Raw genomic sequence first — 24,031 nt, forward strand, 5'->3', positions numbered from 1 at the left:
TCTGTGAGAGCACACCAGTGGGTAACCCATTTTCCCATCTTTGTGACCTCACTGCATTGACAACTTCAATTTACGCCTCTCTGTAACACCATTGCGGTGACAGCCCTAGTTTTCCCCTCTCTGTGGCATCTCATCGGAGACAGAACCAACTGAAGCCTCTTTGTTATTCCACAGTAGTGAGAGCCTCAATTTCATCCACTTTGTAACACCACAGTAATGACAACCTCAGTTTTCCCCTCTCAGTGGCACCACAGCTGTTACAGACCAAATTTCCTCCTTTCTATGATATCACAGCCGTGACACCAATTTAATCCCTGCTCTGTGACCCCACAGGAGTGACAGACCAAGTTATCCCCTCTCTGTGACATCACAGCAGCGACAGAACCAATTTACGCCTCCTTGTGTCATCACAGGGATGAGAGACCCAGTATTCCTTTCTCAGTGACACCACAATTGTGACGGACCCAATTTACACCTCTCTGTGTCACCACAGCAGTATGAGGTTCAGTTCTCCTCTCTCTCTGTCATCACAGCAGTGATAGACCAAATTTCTGCCTATCTGCGGCACCACAGTTGTGACAGCCCCAGTTTTCCCCTCTCTGTGACTTCACAGGAATGACAGACCCAGTATTCCTCTCTCAGTGACACCACAGCTGTGACAGACCAAATTTACGTCTTCCTGTGACTCCATAGCAGTGACAGACCAAATTTCATCCCTTTTGTGGCAACACAGCTGTGACAGCCCCAATGTTCCTCTCACTGTGACATCACTACTGCAACAACCCCAATTCACGCCTCTCAGTGACACCACAGCAGTGGCAGCCCCAGTTTTTTCCTGTGACATAACAGCAGTGACAGACCAAATTTTATCCCCTCCGTGACACCACAGCAGCGACAGACCAAATTTACGATTGTTTGTGACACCACAGCAATGGCAGCCCGTTTTCCATTCTCTGCAATGTCACCCTGAAAACTCAGCTTGTGAGCTTGCTGACATGGTTTCTAAAGACTTCCCCAGGACAGTAACTGTAAACATAGATATGTGTACATTCTTTCTGTTACACATCTTGTGACGGGCATCTCTCATGGCCAGTGCAGTGAGAAAGTGTTATCCTGACCATCCAATCCCTGGCCGTGGTCAGAAGCCTATAAATCCTGGGGGAAAAATAAACTCTGCTCTTCTTTTCACCACACCTCGACCTGTGTCCGTGTGATCTATTCATCTTCAGTGGCAACACTGCAACATCACAGCAGTGACAGCTATAGTATTCCCGTCTGTGACATCACAGCAGTGATGTACCCAGATGTACCCAGGTGTGCCCAGGTGTGCCCAGGAGTGTTCAGGTGTGCCCAGATGTGTCCAGGAGTGCCTGGGTGAGCCCAGGTGTGCTCATTCGTGCCCAGGTGTGCCAAGGTGTGTTGCTGCTGGACACAAAATGGGTCACATAAACACAGTTTGAGGTGTGGTGAAAAGAAGAGCAAACTTTATTTCTTCTCCCAGAATTTATAGGTTTCTGACCACAGACAGGGATTGGATAGTCAGGATAACACCTTCCCAATCGCACTGGCCATGAGAGATATCCATCAAAATACATGTATCAGAAAGAATGTATACATATCTATATTTACAGTTACTGTCCTGAGAAATTCTTTAGAAACTATGTCAGCAAGCTCAAAAAGCTGAATTTTCAGGGGGACAAAGGTGGGCCCAGGTGTGCCCAGGAGTGCCCAAGTGTTCCCAGCTAGGGCCAGATGTGCTCAGGTGTGTCCAGGTGTGGCAGTACCTAAATGGGCCCATATGTGCCCAGGTGTTCCCAGGTGGGAGAAGGTGTATCCAGGTGTGATCAGCTGTGCCCAGGTGGGCCCAGATGTACCCAGGTGTGCCCAGGTGAGCCCAGGTGGGCCCAGATGTTCTCCGAATGTGCCCAGATGTACCCAGGTGTGCCCAGGTGAGCCCAGGTGTGCCAGGATGTGCCCAGGTGTGTCTTGGTGTGCCCAGGTGTGCCCAGGTGTGACTGGCTATTCCCAGGTGTGCCCAGGTGGGCCCAGGTGTTTTCTGGAGTGTCCATGTGTGCCCAGGTGTGCCCAGGTGTGGCCAGGTGGCTCCAAATGCTCCCAGGGTGTACCCAGGTGTGTCCAGGTGCTCCTGGATGGCCTCAGGTGTTCCCAAATGTGCGCAGGTGTGCCCAGGTGTTCCCAGGAGTGCCCAGGTGTGCCCAGGTATACCTAGGTGAGCCCTGCATTGCCCAGGTGTGCCCCAGTGCAACCAAGTGGGCCCAGGTGTGCCCAGGTGTGACCGGGTGTGCCTGGGTAGCCTCAGGTCTTCCAGGCACGCCCAGGAGAAGCCTGATGTACCCAGGTGGGCCCACGTGTTCCCAGGAGTGATCAGGTGCACCCACATGTTGCAAGGTCTTCCCAGGTGTGTCCAGGTGTGCCCTGGTGTGCTTGGGTGGCCCCCAGTGTTCCCAGGTGTGCCCAGATGTACCCTGGTGTACCCAGGTGTGCCCAAGTGGGCTCACATGTGCCCAGACGCAAGCAGGTGTGCCCAGGTGTACTCAGGTGTGCCCAGGTGTGCCCAGATGTACCCTGGTGTACCCAGGTGTGCCCAAGTGGGCTCACATGTGCCCAGATGCAAGCAGGTGTGCCCAGGTGTACTCAGGTGTGCCCAGGTGTGTCCAGGTGTACCTGGATGTGCCCAGGTGTGCCCAGATGGGCCCATGTGGGAAAAAGTGAACATACATGTGACCAGGTGTTCCCAGGATTGTCCAGGTGTGTCCTGGTGTGCCCAGATGTGACCAGGCGAACCCAGCTGTGCCTGGGTGTGCCCAGTGTGCCAGCTGTGCCCAGGAGTGTGCAGGTCTGCCCATGAGTGCCCAACTGTGCCCAGGTGGGCCCAATTGTGCCCAGGTGTTCCCAGCTGGGCCCAGGTGTTTTGGGTGTGCCCTGGAGTGGCCAGGTGTGTTCAGTCATGCCCAGGTCAGCCCAGGTGTGTTCAGTTATACCCCAGTGTACACAGGTGTGCCCAGGTGTGTTAGGGTGTGCCCAGGCATGCCCAGGTGTGCCCTGGTGTGCCTGGGTGTGCCCAGCTGTGCCCAGCTGTGCCCAGGTGTGCCCGAATGTGCCCAGGAGTGCTGAAGGGTGTTTGAGTCTGCCCAGGTGTGCCAGAGTGTGCCTGGGTGTGCCCCGGTGATCCCAGGTGGACCCAGGCATGCCCGTGTTAGCATTCAGGAACACACATAATCACGGAATGATTATATGAAAGTGCTTTATTAAGAGCTCTGGGTGTCAGGGGAACACATACCCAAATCTGACCCCACTTGGTTTTGAGTTGAACATGTTTTTATACTCTATCGTTATGTAACTTACATATTAATTATTAAACTTACATTGTTCTATTGTATGCACTGTTTTTACCCAAGCATGGATTTCTCGTGATCCCCCTCAACCCCCTAACATTGTTCCTTATGTTCTTTAAACAATAACTATATCTAATCACTTCTAACAATTATATCATTTATCATATACTGATTACACAGGTGCAGTTTCACCTGATCTTTAAGCACAAGGCCTAACATTTCCCAGGGCCTACTTTTCCCAGGGCTTTCCAAGCTTAACTTTCTTTCTAAGTCCCTGAATTTTCTATGATTTTGAAACCTTTTACTATCACCCAGGTGTGCCCAGGTGTGCCTGGGTGTGCCCAAGTTTGCCTGGGTAAGCCCAGTGAGCCCAGGTGTGCCTAGGAGTGCCTGGGTGTGCCCAGTTGAGCCCGGGTGTGCCCTGGTGTGCCCATGTATGCCTGTGTGATCCCTAGTGTTCCCTGGTGTGCCCAGGTGTGCCCTGGTGTGTCCAGGTGTGCCCGGGTGTGCCCAGGTGCATTTGGGTCTGCCCCTGTGTGCCAAGGTGGGCAGAGGTGTGCCTGGGTATGCCCAAATGGGCCCAGGTGTGCCTGGGCGTGCCCAAGTGTGTTTGGGTGCGCCCCTGTGTGCCCAGGTGTGCCCAGGTGGGCCCAGGTGTGCCCCAGAGTGCCCAGCTGTGCCCGGGTGTTTGGGCATGCCCTGGCATGTCCAGGTGTGCTCAGTTCTGCCCAGGTTGGCCCAGGTGTTCCTAGGTGTGCCCTGGTGTGAGCAGGTGTGCCGCAGTGTGCTCGAGTGTGCCTGGGTGTGTCCTGGTGTGTTTGGGTGAGTCCAGGTGTGCCCAGGTGCTCCCTGGTGTGCCAGGATGTGCCCCTGTGTGCCCGGGTGTGCCCAAGTGTGCCCCAGTGTGTCCAGGTATGCTCAGCTGAGCCCTGGTGTGCCCGGGTGTGCCTGGGTGTGTCCAAGTTTGCCAGGGTAAGCCCAGTGTGCCCAGGTGTGCCTAGGAGTGACTGGGTGTGCCCAGGTGAGCCCGGGTGTGCCCCGGTGTGCCCAGATGTGCCTGTGTGCCCAAGTGTGTTTGGGTCTGCCCCAGTGTTCCAAGGTGTGCTTTCTTGTGCCTGGGTGTGCCCACGTGTGCCTGGGTGTGCCCAACTGTGCCCAGGCAAGCTCAGGAGTGCCCAAGAGTGGCTGGGTGTGGCCTGGTGAGTACAGATGTGCCCCAGTGGGCCCAGGTGTGCCCAGGTGCCTTTGGGTGGACCATGGTGTGCCCAGGTGTGCCCAGATGTGTTGCAGCCAGTTTATTTTGTTGTTAAATTTAGTGGTCTGTTCCTGTTGTCCCCCTATGGTTTTGTAATGGTTTTACCCACTTGTCAGTTTTGTAAACCCCTCCCCTTTTTCCTGAACCTTCCTTGCCCATCACTTTTAGCCTGCCCCTAGTCCCTGTCAGTCAATGTAAACCCAGCCCTCTGTTCCAGCATGTTCCCTGCCATTCATCCCTTACTCGAAGCCCCAGTGGTGTTACAGCTGCCGTCCCTCCCATGTATTCCTCCCATTGGTCCCAGATGTTGTGAACCCCTCCTTTGACTCCTCCCAAGCTGTGTTTTCATTGGTTCCTGAGTTTGTACCCTCCTTCCTTTAAATTGTGGTGCACAGAAGTGCTCGGTGCTCAGAGTCCTCTGGGTTCCTGTGTGCCTTTCCAGCCCTCGTCCTGTCACCGCTCCTTTCCCTCAATAAATCCTTTTTCCTGGAAAGCTGCTTGGACTCTGGGTCTCCTCCATCTCTCTGCTGAAGCCCACGACGCCGAGATCCGCAGCGCCTTGCGTATTAGGAAGGCTCTGAAGGTTCGGTCTGGGGAAAACAGCTCCCAGACCGTTCCCCACTCCTGGCGCTGCCAGCGGCCAGTGAGCAGAGCTAGCCCAAGCGTGACGGGCCGTGGCGGGCAGCGTCAGCTGGCGCCCAACGTGGGGCCTCTTCGGCGAGAGGAGACCCCCGGAGGAGTCGTTTTTGGATTATAAAGACTTTTGGGCGGCGGCTACCCCGGTTGCAGCAGGCCGGTTTTTGTCCGGCAGCGCTCCCGGGGGAAGGAGCGACAATCTCTCAGCGCAGGAGGGACCGCTCCTGGGGCTTTGGACATCTCCCACGGCCACTGTCTGGACTCGGTAAGTTTTCCCCGGTGGGGGAAAAAGGGGGGGGCGTGTGTGTGAGCCCCTTTGTGCGGTGTGTAAACTCCCCTGGGGGGAGGTGTGTGATTCGGGTCCAGACCCTTATTTTTAGTTCTTTAAGTTCTCATTTGCCGTTGGGGGGTGGTGAGACTGCGGAGCCGGGGGTGTGAGAAATGGGTGCACGATTGTCGGCTCCGCAGAGGGGGATTTTTCTCCAAGTTGTGGGGATCCTTGAGGGTGGGAAGAAAAAGTTTTCGCGTGGGTTGGTGAAGAGGCTTGTACGTTGGCTCTTTCTACATTTTCCCCAAGTGCCCCCCGACAATGTTTGTTCAGTATCATTTTGGAATTTGGTCGGGTCCAAATTAACTGCCTTAATAAACCAGGGGGATAAGACGGCAGCTAAATTAGTCCCGCTTTTTATTTTAATTCGGACTACTTTAATTGAGAAAAGGGGAGTGCAGAGAGAGCCAACACAGCCTTCCCCAGTTTCCCTAGTTTCCCCATCCCCGTGTTCCTCTACCCCTGATCCCAAGTTGGGGGAGACCTGCGGGGCAACCCGTCTAACGCAGGGCTCCGAGCGCGGCAGTAGTCTCCCTGGCTCCCCACGTCTCCCTCAGAACCCTCGCCCTGGCAGCCCTGGCCAAGCTGCCAGAGCCCTCATCCATTCCCCTGCTTCCCCAGTTAATGACCCAAAGTTGAAAGCTTCCCAAGTTTACAACCCCTTGTTAAATAAAGTTGATGATCCCCAGTTGTTTCCCCAGAACCCAGGTTCCTCTATGTTCCCTTATTCCCAGTGTTCCCCTATGTCCCTTAACCCCTTACCCGAGCCTCAAAATGGCCCCCGAGGGACACAAGATGGCGGGGACCGCATGGTCGGACCCCTCCCTTGTGCTCCTTCTTCCCAGAACCTTTTTTTTTCCTCAACGACCAACCCCTTCCTCCCTAGCCCCTCCCTTCCAGCCTACCCTGACTCCTCCCATTTTCCCTTGGGTTGGTCCTCCTCCTCGGGGGTGTATCCCCAAAGTGTAACCTCCCAAAACCCCACCCCTTCCGGCCGCTGCTCCTCTCTCCAACCCTCCTCAGTCGGTCCTCCAGCCCCGCCTCTTCCGGCTTCTGGTTCCCACGCCCCTCCTTCTGGTTCCCACGCCCCTCCTTCTGGTTCCCACGCTTCGGGAACTGGAAATAACAGGCTTGGAGACCAGAACCCGGAACAGGTTGTAATTCCCTTTGCCGCACCGGTCAGTTTTAGAGGAAGGGGAGGGAGGTACCGAGAATGGGAGCCTTTCTCCTTCCAGACGAAGAGGGAGCTGTGCAAGGCTCAGAAAGAGTTCGGCAGGAGAAGTGAATATTTTAAGGGCTTATTAAAAGCCACCTTCTCCGCGAACGAGATGGTCCCCCACGACTTGAAAGAGTTATTTGCCTGCCTCCTTTCCCCAGCCGAATATAGGCTGTGGAAACAGAGGTGGAAGAAGTCGTTGGAAGCCATCCTTCCTGAGCTATTGCGCAGCGAGGAGTCCGCGGTTGACGCGGATGAAAACCCCCTCTCAGTAGATCACCTGTGCGGTGAGGGGAATTGGGAAAAGCCAGAAGAACAGGCCAGGGTTTTACCCCGGCCTGTCTTGATTAAAATAACGGAGGCCGCTGAGAAGGCATTTAACATCTTGCCGGGGGGGAACCCCTGACCAATTTCTCTAATATTAGGCAGTTCCCCAATGAGCCATTTACTGTATTTGTTAATCGATTACAGGAACAAATAGAAAGACAAGTGGATAAACCTGAGCTGCAAGAACAACTTGCTTTAGAAATGGCTAAGGCAAACTGTAATGACATATGTAAGCAAGTTATTTTTAGTTTGCCCTTATATCCACCACCAACCCTGGACGTCCTCATTGATGCGTGTGAGAAGAAAGTTCCATTAGTGGGGGCGTCCAGGGTGCCACCACCACCACAGGCGGCCAGGAGACCACCGACAGCGGCAGTGACCCAGCACCCGTCGGGCCAGTTCGTCCTTCCACCAGCGAGAACCACTCAGTGCTACCGATGTGGACAACTGGGTCACATGGCGAGGGACTGCCCCGCCGCCCACCCACGCCAGGGGCCTATGGGAAACGGGTCAGGGGAGAGAATGCAGGAGGGAACACCTAATAAAAAGCAAAAAAACTGAGAGCGCGGCACGAACCTGCCCCGCGCGATGCTAGAAATGGGGCAGGTATCGCGGAGGAGGGGGAGGGGAAATATCGGACATGGCAAATTTACCGGACGCGACACCTTATCACCATCAAAGACATCCTCTTCCGGTCCCAGCACTGGACGGTGGTAGCTGTGGACCCACTGGAGGAGAACCAGCCAGAGAATGGACATGACTGTAAGTTTATCGCCATCGGGGACACAAAATACACACCCCCGGAGATTGAGATTTCTCCGATCACCTTCCCAGGTGGTCCGGAGAACCTCAGTCTCCTGGCGCGCTGCATTCATCCACCATACTTTTTACCAAAGGGGCAGATTATTGCCCAAGTTATTCCAGTCCCAGAACGGATCCCAGTAGACGACCATGCACCAGGCGTCTACTGGGCAGAGGTGGTGGGTGAAGACAAGCCCATCATAGACTGCAGCGTCAAGCAGGGTGCAGAATTTGTAAACATGAAGGGTCTGCTTGATACGGGAGCGGATGTGACGATCATTCCCGAAAGGAGATGGCCGTCACATTGGGAATTGCAACCCGTGGCAGGTAAAATTCAGGGTATAGGGGGTACCCAATTGGCGCGCATCTCGAAGAGTGTGGTGCAAATTGCGGGGCCGGATGGGCAATTAGCTAATCTACGCCCATTCGTGGCAGACTTTCAGGTTCCCTTGTGGGGGAGGGATCTCATGTCTCAATGGGGGGTTAAAATTGAAATCCCGAAAACCCCTCGGGATTTTTAGTGGCGGCCACTGTGGAGCGCCCCTTCCAGAAGCTAGATTGGACCACAGATGAAGCGGTCTGGATTGATCAGTGGCCGCTCAGAAAGGATAAATTAAGGGCGCTCAACGAGCTCGTGGAGGAGCAATTGGCAAAAGGTAACATTGTAGAAACAACGAGCCCTTGGAATTCTCCGGTTTTTGTCATCCGTAAGCCGGGGAAAGACAAGTGGCGGCTCCTCCACGATCTTCGTGCAATAAATAAAATCATTGTAGACATGGGGCCTCTTCAACTGGGGATGCCTACCCCAACCATGCTCCCCCGAAATTGGAATCTGGCTATAATTGATATTAAAGACTGTTTCTTCCAAATTCCTCTACACCCTGAAGATGCCCCACGGTTTGCCTTCTCGGTGCCCACCCTTAACCGAGAAGCCCCAATGAGGAGGTTCCACTGGCGGGTATTGCCCCAGGGCATGAAGAACTCGCCAACTATCTGCCAGTGGTATGTCTCCTCATTGCTGTCTCCCGTACGCGCCGAAATGGGGGAGGTCATCATCCATCACTACATGGATGATGTCCTAGTGTGCGCCCCCCATGACGATTTACTTACACGCTCGCTTGACCGAGTGGTTAAAGTTTTAACATCCGCAGGTTTTCAACTCCAGGAGGATAAAGTTCAAAGGATGCCACCCTGGAAGTACCTGGGTCTGCGGATTGCTGAGAGGACCATTGTGCCTCAAAAATTGGCCATCAACAGCAATCCGAAGACTTTGGCGGACCTCCACTCTCTGTGCGGGACCTTGAACTGGGTCAGGCCTTGGCTGGGTCTCACTACTGAGGACCTCGCCCCCCTCTTCATACTTTTGAAGGGGGAGAAGGAGCTAAGTTCTCCCAGGTCCCTGACCCCAGAAGCGAGGGAAGCACTAGAGAAGGTACAGGATGTGCTAGTCAAAAGACAGGCGCATCGATACGAACCGAGCCTGCCCTTTGAATTTATTGTGTTGGGAAGACTGCCACACCTGTGTGGGCTCATCTTCCAATGGGACCAGGGCTCTAGGGACCCGCTCTTGATCATAGAGTGGGTTTTCCTGAGCCACCAGCGGTCCAAAAGTGTCACCCGGCCACAAGAACTGATGGCTCAGCTCATCAGGAGAGCTCGGGCTAGGCTTCGAGAGATGGCCGGGTGTGATTTCACGTGCATTCGGGTGCCTGTCAGCTTGTCTCGGGACAAAGCGTCTCCAGATAAGCTGACAAAGGAAATGTTCAACCAATTGCTTCAGGAGAACGAGATCCTCCAAATTGCGTTAGATAGTTATAGTGGACAAATTTCGGTCCATGCCCCTGCACATAAATTTTTTAATGCAAAATTTAATGTGATTCCGAAAGAAGTTCGGAGCAGAAGGCCCCTTAAAGCTCTAACTGTTTTTACCGATGCATCTGGAGCATCCCACAAGTCAGTTGTGACTTGGATGGATCCTCAAACTCAGCAGTGGGAAACAGATGTTAAATATGTGGAGGGATCTCCGCAAGTTGCTGAGTTGGATGCAGTCGTTAGAGCCTTTGAGAGGTTTTCTGAGCCTTTCAATTTAGTTACGGATTCGGCTTATGTGGCAGGGGTGGTTGCAAGAGCTGAACATGCAGCTCTTAAGGAGGTCTCAAATCCGAAGCTGTTTGAGCTGCTTTCTAAACTAATTTACACTGTTTCCCACAGAAAGCAGCCTTTCTTTGTAATGCATGTGAGGTCACACACGGAACTCCCTGGCCCGGTAGCTGAGGGGAATAGAATAGCAGATTCCCTCGCTACCCCTGTTTCAATGGCTCAGCTCCCTGACGTGTTCCAGCAAGCCAAGCTGAGTCATCAAATGTTTCACCAAAATGCGCCTGGTCTAGTCCGCCAATTCCACCTGCGGCGAGATCAAGCCAGAGCCATTGTGGCCACATGCCCACACTGCCAATCCACCGCAATGCCCTCCCTGGGATCGGGGGTCAACCCTCGAGGTCTGGGGAGCTGCGAGGTGTGGCAAATGGACGTAACACACGTCCCCGAGTTTGGCAGATTTCGGTTCGTACACCTTTCCATCGACACCTTCTCGAGTGCCATCTTTGCTTCTGCCCACACAGGAGAGAAAGCCGAGCATGTTTGCAAACACCTAATGCAGGCTTTCTCTGTACTGGGGGTTCCCAAAGAAATAAAAACAGATAATGGCCCAGCCTATACCTCCAGGAGACTGGAGGAATTCCTGCAGGAGTGGGGAGTGGAACATAAGAGAGGCATCCCACACTCCCCCACAGGCCAAGCGATCGTTGAGCGAGCCCATCAGTCGCTCAAGCGTGTCCTTTCTCACCAAAGGGAGACTGTGAAGGGCTGCACGCCACAGGAGCGGTTGTGCAAAGCCCTTTACACGATTAACTTCCTCAATTGTTCAGAGCAGGACCCTAACCCTCCAGTGGCCCAGCATTTCAAGACCACCAAGAGTTACCAGTTGCAACAGCGCCCTCCAGTGCTGGTCCGGGACCCTGAGACCCAGAAGATCTTGGGTCCTTTTGCTCTGGTGACCTGGGGGCGGGGGTACGCTTGCGTATCCTCGCCCCAGGGACTAAGGTGGATCCCACAAAGATGGGTGAAGCCTTATGTCCCCAGACATCCAAGCAGGCCACCAGATAGGGTCGAGGATGTCGATGACGTCGCATCCGGATGAGCCATCCCCCATCCCGAAGGGGAGGAGGAAACAACCCAAACCCCTACCTTTTTGCTATGTCGACTTACCTTTTTCAGTTAAAGTTATGCTTTTCGTATGTTTGTTTTGTTTCAGAGAGAGCCATCCAGGAGGAAAGATGACAGCCCCAAAAATCACCATGATTATCGTCGGCGTTTTGCTGATGGCGGCCCAGCCAGAAGGGTGGATCGTGCCTCAACCCAAGCAGAATGTATGGGTCATGCTGGCAAAGTCCCTGCAGCGGGATGAACTGTGTCTTTCCACCGGAGCAGCGGGAAACCCAATGACAACATGCCTGGTGGGGATCCCTTTGAAAGCGGAGGAATTTCCCGACTCCCTTACTACTTTAGTTCAAGATGCCAACCGGGGGAAGCCGGCTCAACGTATCATCCGTTCTGCTCCAGTGTACAAAATTAAGAAGCCTGTCAAGAACCCCCTCCTCCTCTGGAGAGACTGGCAGGCCACGCTGGAGCGGGCGACCGTTGAGCCCCAGGAATTTGATCTTCTAGATTCCTCCCCGGCATCGTTTTGCGTTCATTTTCGTTATTACCCCTCTGACCCTGTACCGTATCCCAAAGTTGAGCAAGTAAACCAACAATTCCAAGCGGCAAAGTGGTGCCAGCATATTGCTCACGTAAAGATGCCCTCAACCCTCCATCCTACCCCTCTTCGGTTGCCCAAAGGTTTGTTTCTAATTTGTGGAGATTGGGCATGGGCAGGCATCCCCTCTCGCCTTCTCGGAGGGCCATGCACATTGGGCCAGCTGTCCCTGTTTTCGCCCAGCACAACCCAAATTGAGAATTGGAGTCAAAAGAATAATTCGACCATTAAAAAGCGCAGCCTGGATGACTTGGATCCAGACTGTGACTCAGAAATTTTCCATTGGAGCAAGCTAAAACGGGTAGCAGTGTCAGTTTTCCTGCCTTGGTTGGCCGCTGCTCGAGCCCTTGGTGAATTAGGCCAATTTGAGTGCTGGGTAGTAAAACAGGCCAATTTAACGTCAGCTGCACTAAGCGACCTCCTCGAAGACGAGGAAATAACCAGGCAGGCCACCCTCCAAAATCGGGCGGCCATAGATTTCCTGCTGCTCCTACACAATCATGACTGCAGGGAATTCGAGGGGCTCTGCTGCCTGAACTTAACATCCAAGAGCCCCACCATCCGCCAGACGATCGAACAAATGAAAGGCATGGTCCATCAAATAAAACAAGAGCACGAAGACTGGGCCACCAACATCTTTTCCAACTGGGGACTGTCCGGATGGCTCTCATCTATTTTAAAGACTATTTTATGGGTTGTTTTTGTAATTTTCATCGTTTTAATTGCCTTTGCAATTTTAAAGAGATGTTTAGTTCAATCAGTTTTACACCTCGTGTCTCCCCCTCCCCAAATCAATGTTGTTAATGTACCTTCTCCCCCTTCCTCCTCCCCTCCTCCTTCTCCATTACTCAAGGACTGGTTTACCGAACCCTCTGCGCCTCCTCCTGACGCAACCACCTCCTTCTAAAAAAGAAAGGGGGAGATGTTGCAGCCAGTTTATTTTGTTGTTAAATTTAGTGGTCTGTTCCTGTTGTCCCCCTATGGTTTTGTAATGGTTTTACCCACTTGTCAGTTTTGTAAACCCCTCCCCTTTTTCCTGAACCTTCCTTGCCCATCACTTTTAGCCTGCCCCTAGTCCCTGTCAGTCAATGTAAACCCAGCCCTCTGTTCCAGCATGTTCCCTGCCATTCATCCCTTACTCGAAGCCCCAGTGGTGTTACAGCTGCCGTCCCTCCCATGTATTCCTCCCATTGGTCCCAGATGTTGTGAACCCCTCCTTTGACTCCTCCCAAGCTGTGTTTTCATTGGTTCCTGAGTTTGTACCCTCCTTCCTTTAAATTGTGGTGCACAGAAGTGCTCGGTGCTCAGAGTCCTCTGGGTTCCTGTGTGCCTTTCCAGCCCTCGTCCTGTCACCGCTCCTTTCCCTCAATAAATCCTTTTTCCTGGAAAGCTGCTTGGACTCTGGGTCTCCTCCATCTCTCTGCTGAAGCCCACGACGCCGAGATCCGCAGCGCCTTGCGTATTAGGAAGGCTCTGAAGGTTCGGTCTGGGGAAAACAGCTCCCAGACCGTTCCCCACTCCTGGCGCTGCCAGCGGCCAGTGAGCAGAGCTAGCCCAAGCGTGACGGGCCGCGGCGGGCAGCGTCACAGATGTACCCAGGTGGGCTCAGGTGTGCCCGCATGTGCCCAGGTGTGCCCAGGTGTGCACGGGTGTGTCCCTGTGTGCCCAAGTTTATCCAGGTGTGTCCGAGTGTGCACGGGAATGCCCTGGTGTGCCCTGGTGTACCCCAGTGTGGCTGGGTGTGTCTTTGTGTGCCTGAGTTTGTCTGGGTGTGCCCAAGTGTGCCCTGGTGTGCCCCATTGTGCCCCAGTGTGTTCAGGTGTGCCCAGGTGTGCCAGGGTGTGCCCCTATGTGCCTTGGTGTACCCCGGTGTGTTTGGGTGTGCCCCAGTGTGCCCAGGAGTGTCCCGGTGTGCCCAGGTGTGCCTGGGTGTGCCCTAGTGTGCTTGGGTGTGTCCCAGTGTGCCCCAGTCTGCCCTGGTGTGCCCTGATGTGCCTGGGGGTTTGGGAATCACTGGTTTGTACTGGTTTGTACTGGTTTGTACTGGTTTGTACTGGGAGGGGAAAAAATGGGGAAAAGCAATGTAAAAATGGGGGGAAAAGGGTTGAAAATGGGGGGAAATGGGTTTCGGGTTACTGGTTTGTACTGGTTTATACTGAGAGGAAGGAAAATGGGGGGAAACAGAAAAAAAATGAGAAAAAACAGTGAAAAAATGGGAAAAATGGGTTAAAAATGGAAGAAAAATGGGGGGGAAAGGATTAAAAATGGGGAGAAAAGGGGAAAATGGGGAAAAATGGGGTTTGGGGTTACTGGTTTGGACAGGTTTATACTGGGATGGGGAAAATGGGGGAAAACGGTGAAAAAATGGGGGAAGAAGAGCTAAAAATAGGGGGGAAGTGTTGAAAATGGGGGGGGAAGAGTTAAAAATGGGGAAAATTTGAGGGAAATGGAGCAATAGGGTTATTGGTTTGGACTGGTTTGGACTGGCTTATACCGGGAGGGGGGAAAATGGGGGGAAATGGTAAAAAACGGGGAAAAACGGTGAAAAAAGGGTTAAAATGACTAAGAAATTGTTAAAATGGGGAAAAAAGGTTAAAAATGGGGAAGAAATGGGGGGAAATGGGTTGAGAAAGGGTTAAAAGGGGGTTTGGCATTACTGGTTTGAACTGGTTTAAACTGGTTTGGACCACTTTGAACCTGTCTGGACCAGTTTGATCTGATTTGAACCAGTTTGGATCAGTTTGAACTGGTTTGAACTGGTTCAGGTCGGTTTGAACAGGTTTAAACTGATTTGGACTGGTTTAAACTGGTTTGATCTGATTTGGACTGGTTTGAACCAATCTATACTGGTTTATACTGGTCCATACTGGGTCAGGGGACATGTCCCTTCAGAGGGGGCATGGCGTCCCCGGCCCCTCAGGCCCTGCCCCCTCTGCAGCTTCCTGCCCAATCACAAGGCAGCGCTGGAGCTCCACCCCCAGAAGGTTTTCAGCGGCATCTCGGAATGCAGCTGGAAATTCCTGACGGCCTCTCAGGATAGGTGGGAACTCCCGGAATTCCCAGGAATTGGAGAAAATTTGGGGAAATTTGGGGAAAATTGGGAGAATTCTGGATGGTTTGGGGATTTGGGGGGGCAGGGGTTGGGTAGCGGTTGGGGTTTCAAGTCGTTTTTTGGGCATTTTTGGGTGCCGGGGTTCAGTGGAATTCCTGAAATTCCCAGAAATGTGACCCCAAATCTTCAAAAATCCCAAATTTTTGCCCACAATTCCCTAAACTCCTGGATTTTCACCTGGAAATCCCCAACTTCCCCCCCAGATTACCAATTTTTTCCTGGTTTCCCCCCAAAATTCCCCAAAACTCCTGGATTTTCACCCAAAACCCCCGATTTTCCCAGATTTCCCCCCAAAACTCCCGGATTTCCCCCTGAAATCCCCAATTTTTTACCCCAAATCCCAAATTTTCCCAGATTATCACCCAAAACTCCTGGTTTTTCACCCAAATCCCCCAATTTTCCCAGATTTCCCCCCAAAACTCCCGAATTTCCCCCAGAAATCCCCAATTTTTTACCGCAAATCCCAAATTTTCCCAGATTTTCACACAAAACTCCGAAATTTTTACCCAAAATCCACAAATTTCCCCCCAAACCCCCCAGTTTCCCCCTGATTTTCTCCCAGAATCCCCAGATTGCCACCTGAAACTCCTGGTTTTTCTCCCCTGATCTCTCCGATTTCCCCCCAGATTTCCCCAAAACCCCCAATTTCCCCCCAAAATCCCCAATTTTTCCCAGATTTTCACCCCAAACCCCCAAATTTCAACCTCAAATCCCCAATTTTCCCCCAGAATCCCCCATTTTCTCCCCGAAACTCCCATTTTTTTTCCCAATCTCCCCAATTTCCCCCACAAATCCCCCAATTTCCCCCAAACCCCCCAATTCCCCCAAAATTCAAAAAAAAATCCCCTGAAATTCCCCCCCCCCCGACCATACCTTGCGTCTGTTCGATGTTGATATATTTTATATATTAGTAAAGGCCTGTCTGCACAAACCAGCCTTTGAAATAAGTTGTGATATTAAGGGCTAAAATCCTTGAAACTTGCCTGCAGAAGAGAGAGTAAAGCAAAACAATATTCTTGTGTACAAGGATAAGAATGTAAACCTGTGTGTGTTAGCCAATAGTAGCTTGCTCTGTCCGCAGACCCTGTAGAACCCTATAAAAAGTGTGCTAAAGATAGAAATAAACAGCGTTCATGATTACTTCTGTGAAGACTGGTGAATAAGCTGGCGGTCTCTCAATATTTGGCGCTCTGAACAGGACACCCTGCGGGCAGGAGGGCTTCAGTGGATCCATGCACGGTGGGACGGAGCCTTGGACCAAGGTTGGTGGAGCGGATCTGAGAGCAGATAGATGCTGCCTTGGATCGGTACCAGATAGGCAGCCTGAGCGGGGTGAGACGCAGAGCGGTTAGACGTGGAAATTCAGGCTGCTGGGGGGGACCGAGAGGCGAGGGCGTAGTAGAAGGGTCGCAACCTTCCCTCCCGCGGTTTACCACTAGCATGGAAGCGGAATGTGCGGCGGCGGAAAAACTGCTTCTCTGCATCCTCGTTAAACAAGGCGAAGCAGCCCAGGAAAAGGACCTGGATATGCTCATTATATGGGCTAATTGTCATGGGCATTTGCAGTGCCCACACTGCTTTTTGCGGTGCAAGAACGGACTGATATATCGGCTCTGATATGGGAAACGGCAATCACGGAAAAGAGCAAGGACACTGTGTCTCTCAGTCGAACTTGGCAGATTGTAATTAATACCTTAAAAAACAGAAAAGCGAGATATGCTGAGGCTGTGAGCCCCGTAATTCTACCTGCGTCACAGCGGCAGATGCCTTTACCTCCCACTGCTGGGTGAGCACTCCTATCTATGCTGCCCATGGAGAGAGGGAGAGAGAGTCAAAGAGAAGAAAATAATGAGAAAAAAAAGTTCCACAGCGAACGCTGAAACAACAAACAGAAGCTGTTCAGTTATGGCAGGATGTGATACATCCAGAAATATTTGCTTAATTTTTGTAGTCGCTTTTAACATTACAATCTTATTTAAGTTCCATCCTTACCACCCTGGAAGAAAAGAAGCCAAATTTAGATTGGTTTCCACCCGAACCAGGGGGACATGGGGGAGCACTGAGGTGGGCGCAGAGAACAAAGGCACCCTGGGGGTAGAAGCAGGGCAAGAAAAGTTCCAAGGCCACGCTGATAAGCTGCAATGATCGCCGCTGTTAGCACCTGGCCGTGAGAGACTTTTCGTGTAACATCGCCTGCTTTTGTAAAATCGTGCCCCTTTTCCTCTATCTGCAAACAACAAGAGAGATTGAGAGAAAAAACTGCATTTGTTAAAGTTAACTTTGTGAGGTTTTTTTTTTCTTTCTCTCCATTTTTCCTCTCTGCGAGAGTATGTAGAGAATGTGAAGAAAGATAAGAGCAGAGCTGCAGCAGCAGCAGGGCGGGCAGTCAACCCCCCTGCTCTCTCGCTAAGAAAAAGCACCGGGATAATACCCAGTTTGTTAAAAAGTCATGATTTATTGGGTTTTCAAAATGTTTTTATATACCATTCTAGAATTAAGTTTGTGTTTTAAGTAATTATGAGTTTATGCAATTGCAGTTTTTAGAGTTTTACTGGAGAAATTATTGTGGTTCTTTGAAAGTTAAAAAAAAAGAGAAAGAGTGTTTAACAGAAGTTGCCTTGCAATAATTGGTTTTAGAACTTAAGGTTAAAATATGGTGTGATTTACAGCTTCTAGGAAAACCTTCCAATTAATGTTATCTACAGAAGAGATTTGTGGTTTAAAAAATAATTAGTTAAGAGAACTTTACTGTACAAGACAAAGTTAAGTTAGAGCATGTATTATCCGTTTGCTTGTTTTTTCCACAATTTTAATAAGGTAATTTCAATGTGAGTTCTTTTGTTATATAAAACACATATAACTGCATATATACCAATTTGGATTTTGGATTTTAGTTTCAAAATTGGACTTGATGTTCCTGAAAAGTGCTACAAAAGCTAAATGGCCACCTGCCAAATCCTGTGTTGTTGTGGTTTTTCTCTAGAAAAAATGCACTTTAAAATCCTAACCAATTTAAGCATATACTAGGTAAATTCCTGTTATGAATAAGTATTTTTAGTAACATTTGCAGTTATTGTGGGTTATTCTCAAAGCTAGATGACATAGAATTGTGATGTATTTGTTACAGTTTTATAATTTTTATAGTGAATCCATGTTATTGCTATATTCTGTTTAAAAGGTATATATCAAACTTTTAGTTGCTTTTGTAGTAACAGAATAAGATTAAGTTATGTTTTTATTTAATATAGATTAAGTGTTAATAGAATTAAGGATAGTCAAGTTTTATTATGTCTAGGCTTGAATGTTTTTAAGTTTTCTAACTTAGATATTCTTTTAAGGTTAAGTTTGTTATTTCCTTTTGTCATAAATAATTATTGTTAGGTTTAAATATTGTTTAATTTAAATTGTTTTATGTTTTATTAGAGACACTTGTTTAAACTGCAAAGTATAGTTATTTTCCTAGAGATATGAAGACAGCCACAACTGAAACAGCTGTGATAGAACACTGATGAACCTGCTTGTGGACAGAAATGAATACCGTCTGTGACACCCTTGACTTCACCGGGAGTTATATTGGTTGTTGCAATCTCTGCAGTTTTGTTTGTTATAGCTTTCTTATTTTTCAGTGTTTCCAGAATTTTAAGAAGATGTAACATTGCTGAGGATCAGTAGCCATGGGAGAGGCTTCAGATTAAACCAACTGCTGCATGGTTTAATTGGTCTGGTACCTAAGGCTCCTGATCATTTGCTTTGTACAAATGCATTTTAACAGTTTGCTGTGCTGTGAGCATCTCATAGCTGCTACTATTGAGAACCTTGTTCTAGGAATATGTTAAGAGGCATCTTTCCAGTTTAAAGCCTAGGCCCTGGCCAAGCCTTGACTTTACCTGGACAGAATGTTTGCCAACAGATCCAGATGTTTTCTGTACCAAAAGAGTATTTGAGTCAGTTTTTGACTCAGCAATTTGGCCCTATTTATAATACAGCTGGATCAATTTTGAAGTGGGCTTGGAGAACCATTTCCGGAGGTGATTATCCAATCCTTCACTGATTTTTTTTTGTTTCTGTTTGTTTGCTAACTATGGGATGCTGGTGCAGTGTTTTAATAATTAATAGTAGTTTTATATTACATATGTTATTAATAATGTTTATGATTTAATTGATTTTTAACTGGTATAAGTCCTTATTAATTGTGTATATGGTTTTGTGTTGATGTTGATGTTTATAACAGAAGTACATCTCATTTTTATTTTTTTTAAAAGAAAACGGGGGAGATTGATGCCCTAAAAGCATTTCATTAGTGTAATTCATTAACTTCAAGGAGAGAAGTGTCTGTGTTTTGTTGGCAGGTTCAAAAAGGTCACCTGTCCATCTGACCAGACTGTGTGCCTCTGAACACACGAGATCCAGTGAACAGAGATGTCATCACACAGCCTTGGTACTCCAGACATGGATCAGAAGTGGACCTGTCAGGACACAGTTGTGTCTGAACACTACACAGAGAGTTTACCAACAGAAATTTTATGTTGTTATTATGATGTTGTGTCTCTACCAATTTTTCAGTTGTCCTTTGTTTTAAGATTTAGAAGGATCTGAAGAACAACTTGAACATCAAAGCCCTCAGTCACCGATCAGCTGCCAGCTGACTTCACGGGAGAAGTGAACGTTCCAGGACTGAATTGTGTTAGAGAAATTCTGTAGAAGATCTAAGAAGTGTAGAGACTCCATTTAACTGTATATAAAGCAAATTGTAGTTGTGTGTTTACCCTTTCAGCAAATTGCTTTCACGCTTAGACTACATATATACCAGAGCACGTGTGTTAAAAGTAGTTAGATAATAGTTTGAGTTTAGCCTGTAGTAATTGTTATGTTAGTATAAAGTATAAGTATTTTCCCTTCAAGAGGTAGTGTAAGCATCTTTGAAAGTTCATTTAACATTAAAGTTTTAGCTGTGAGTTTGCAAGTATGGTGTCATTTACATAGAACAAACTGCTTATGGTAATTGTGTTGTGTATAGTCCTGACCAACTGTCTGCTAACTAATATCCAAAAGTGACAGAACATATGGGTTACTCTGGCACATTGAACTGGCCAAAGGTCAATGTGTCTAAGCCTAGCCACCCCTGGAGATCCTTTCGCACCTGTCTCGTAGGAGTCCCTGAATGGGATCCTCAAGCATTCAGAGGTTTAATTAGTAACAAGACTCAACTGAATCGATTGGCAATGTTGCAAGAGTGCAGTCGCACTGTTGGCTTCACATTAAGACAACTTGAAGCCTGTTGGCAAGCAAAAATTACCAAGGTTCTCAATGTTACAACCCTCAGAAGAATTAGATTTGTTAAGTTCCACCGATACCTCAGGTGGATGGATAATGTTTGAACCCCCAACAAAAAGTCATTCTAACAAAGTAATGCGGCACTGAGCTGCAGTCAACCCTATAGCTGATCTTGTTACTACCATTGAAAGTAAAGCTTTTATTTGTGGTGCAATCTCACAGGACAATTACCAAAGCGATTACCTAGTTCCATCTTCCTCATCTGTGGAGATAGAGCATGGAATTAGATTCCTGCTAGTCCACATAGAAGACCCTGTTATCTTGGGAAACTTAACTTTGTTCCACCAAAGCTTACATCAATTGTTGAATATAGCTAGCAAAATGAAGAACATCAAACAGTCAAAGTGAAGCCTGAATGAATTAAAGCCTAGCCACTCTAAAAAGGCTCGCTTGCTAGACTAAGAAAGAATTAAATTTAATATCCACAATGTTAAGTGAGCTTTCAGCCGATGTGAGTAGTGTACATCATGCAGTATTATGAAATTGAGCTGCAATTGACTTTTTGCTCTTAGCGCAAGGACACGGTTGTGAGGAATTTGAAGGCATGTGCTGTTTGAATCTTACTGATCATTCAGTTTCCATCCATAAGCAACTATGCCAGCTACAGGATGGGTTACATGCCCTGAAAGAAGATGGTGACCCCATTGGAAGTTGGTTTGCCAGCTGGGGCATCACTGGATGGTTAAGGTCTCTTGTGCTAGAAGGGGGACAGACTTTACTTATAATGTTAATTGGGATGACAGTCTAAGTTTTATGTTATCTTATCCAAAGCTTGGTTTGTGCAAAAAGAGAAAGGGGGAATTGTTGATATATTTTATATATTAGTAAAGGCCTGTCTGCACAAACCAGCCTTTGAAATAAGTTGTGATATTAAGGGCTAAAATCCTTGAAACTTGCCTGCAGAAGAGAGAGTAAAGCAAAACAATATTCTTGTGTACAAGGATAAGAATGTAAACCTGTGTGTGTTAGCCAATAGTAGCTTACTCTGTCCGCAGACCCTGTAGAACCCTATAAAAAGTGTGCTAAAGATAGAAATAAACGGCGTTCATGATTACTTCTGTGAAGACTGGTGAATAAGCTGGCGGTCTCTCAATAGTTTGAGGTGTCAGGGGAGGGGATGCAGGTCCTCTGGGCCAGCAGGGGCCGCCAGGTGGGCTGGAGCATCCTGGACATGGCATTCAGCCCCGATGAGGGGCAGGCATTTTACTGCTCCCAGGCCTCTGCTGGTACTGGTTAAACTGATTTATACTGGGAGGGGGGGAAATGGGGAAAAAATGGGGAAAACTGGGGAAAAATGGGGAAAAAAGGGTTAAAAATGGGGGAGAAAGGGTTAAAAACGGGGGAGAAATGGGGGAAAATGGTTTAAGAAAGGGTTAAAAGGGGGTTTGGGGTTACTGGTTTGGACTGGTTTATACTGGGAGGGGGAGAATAGGGAAAATCAGGGGAAAACAGGGAAAAAAGGGTGAAAAATCAGGGAGGAAGAGTTAAAAATGGGGGAAATGGGTTAAGAAAGTGTTAAAAGGGTGTTTGCGGTTACTGGTTTGGACTGGTTTATACTGGGAGCCAGGCTCTCTACTGCTCCTGGGCCTCAACTGGGACTTGTTAAACTGGTGTATACTGGAAGGGGGGGAAATGAGGAAAAATGGGGAAAAAATGGGGAAAAAATGGGGAAAAAAAGGGTTAAAAATGGGAGAAAAAGGGTTAAAAAATGGGGACAAAGGGTTAAGAAATGGGGAAAAACGGGCTTGACACAGAGATGGAAAGCGGTGTGCAAGGCAGGGCTGCCTGTCGCCGCAGCAAGGGGCAGGGCAGGGCAGGGCAGGGCAGGGCATCGTGACACGTAGACGGCGGGCAGTGCGCAGGACAGGGCGCCATGATGCTTCGATGGACGGCAGCACGCTGGGCAGGGCGGTGTGACATGATGTCCAGATGTGGTGCACAGGGCTGGGCAGCTTGAAGGGACTTTGGGGGTGGCCACCAAATGCGGAGCAGTGTGACGACGTGGCGGTGGTGCCAGACGGGGTGGTGTGACACGGCAATGGAGGGTAGAGCGGCATGATGTCACGGCAGGGGACGGTGGGCAGGGCGGGATAAATTGATGCGAGAACGGGTGGCAGTGAGAGGAGCAGGGTGGCATGACACAGCTACAGATGGTGAAACATGGGGTGGGGCCGAGTGGCATACTGACGGGGGGTGAAGGGGGGTGGCCTAACGCAGCGACGGGGGTGGCGTGTGGGGGCAGGGCAGCTTGATGCAAGAATGGGGGCTGGTGGGCGTGGCGGGGTGGTGTGATGCAGTGGCTGGGGGTGACGAGTGGGGTGGGTGGAGGCCAGGTTTACCCCAGCACTAGGGCGCGGCATGGCGGTGGCCTAGCAGTGCAGTGCAGCAATGTGGGTCCAATAAAAAAAAAGGCTGCGCCCAAGCGTCACATAGTTCCAGAAAAAATGGTGGCACACACATGTCCGCTGAGCTGCACTGCACGCCGCTGGCTGTTCGCGGCTCCTCACCATCTGCCTGGGCCACGCCAGGGGGATCTGCCATGCGGTAGTGCGCCACGGTTTGGCGTTGCGCAGCAGGGTGTGGGGAACTGCTGTAGTTCCATCTGGAAAGCAGATGGGCGATGTGTGCGTTGTTAGGCGATTATGTGATTAAACGATTACTGGGTTGTATTAATGAGCAATTTTAACAGCAGTGCGGTTATGTGATTCTGGGAAACATGGTACCATTGTTTACGTCACCAATGCTGTGTGGGTGAAGCAGCGTGGACCATGTGCCAGTGCAGGATGGTTTTACGTGGCGTGGTGTGGAAATTGAGGTGTGAGTTGTTAGGCGATTATGTGAGTAAATGAATATTGGGTTGTATTAATGAGTAATTCCAGCAGCAGTGTGGCCATCTGATAACTGGGAATCGTGGTGCCATTGTTTACGTCACCGATGCCATGTGGAACGGAGTAGTGTGATGTGGTGCCGGGGGCAGCGTGTAGGGCGGGGCAGCGTGATGGACCTCCAGTGGATGGCAACTGGGGGCAGAGTGGCATGACATCTCTACAGGGAGCGGTGACGGGGCCAGAGAAAGGTGACAAAGTGGCGGGGGGCAGGGGCAGGGCGGCATAACAGGAGGCGGAGAGAGGGGCATGGCATCATGTGCCAGTGGGAGGTGGGGCGAGGCGGCGTGACACATTGGTGGGGGGTGGGGCAGCTTCACTTGGCAACGGGAGGCAGCACAGGATGCAGGATGATGTGACACAGCAAGGGGGGCCAGAGCGCTGGGCAGGGCAGCTTGACACAGGGACAGAGGGTGGTGCACGGGGCGGTATGTCTCGGCAGCAAGGGGCAGGGCAGGGCAGCGTGGCACATCGATGGCGGGCGGCGCACGGTGCAGGGCGTTGTGATGCGTCGACAGGGGGCGGTGCACGGGGTGGGGCAGCTTGACACGGGGATGGGAGAAGTGTGCAGAGAGGGGCGGCTGTGGGAGGCCAGGTCCACCTGGGTCTGGAGCAGGCGATAAGGTCTACCCTGGTGGCCGGTGGCCCCGGAATGCCAGGTCTGCCCTGGTCTGGAGCCTGTGGACAGGTCTACCCCAGTGGCGGGCAGCCTCTGGAGGCCAGGTTGACCTGGGGCTGGGGCCGGCGAAACAGCTCTACTGTGGTGGTGGGTGGCCCTGGGCTGCCATTTCTACCTGGGTCCGAGGACAGCAAACAGGTCAAATCCGGTGGCATGCGGTCCCAGGAGGCCAGGTTTATCCAGGTCTGCTGCTGGCAAACAGATCTATCTTGATCCTGGTGATCCCAGGAGGGCAGGTCTACCTGGGTCCACGGCTGGCGTACAGGTCTACGCCGGTGGCAGGCA

The 24,031-nt window shown here is 50.3% G+C and overlaps 1 protein-coding gene across 1 annotated transcript; it reads left to right on the forward strand.

Annotated features, from left to right (window-relative positions):
• Nucleotides 1-10,383: 10,383 nt before the first annotated feature.
• Nucleotides 10,384-22,213, forward strand: LOC148182906 (uncharacterized). Its single transcript, XM_088064299.1, has 5 exons — nt 10,384-10,988; nt 11,233-12,482; nt 13,166-13,275; nt 21,279-21,408; nt 22,125-22,213. Exons 1-5 carry the CDS (start codon nt 10,384-10,386, stop codon nt 22,211-22,213), a joined length of 2,184 nt encoding a protein of 727 aa, XP_087920425.1.
• The last annotated feature ends 1,818 nt before the right edge of the window (nt 22,214-24,031 follow it).

The sequence above is a fragment of the Pseudopodoces humilis genome, chromosome 18 (genome assembly GCF_049639895.1).
Source record: "Pseudopodoces humilis isolate 2021_Gansu_Grassland_sample_001 chromosome 18, ASM4963989v1, whole genome shotgun sequence".
NCBI classification, from domain to species: Eukaryota; Metazoa; Chordata; class Aves; order Passeriformes; family Paridae; genus Pseudopodoces; species Pseudopodoces humilis.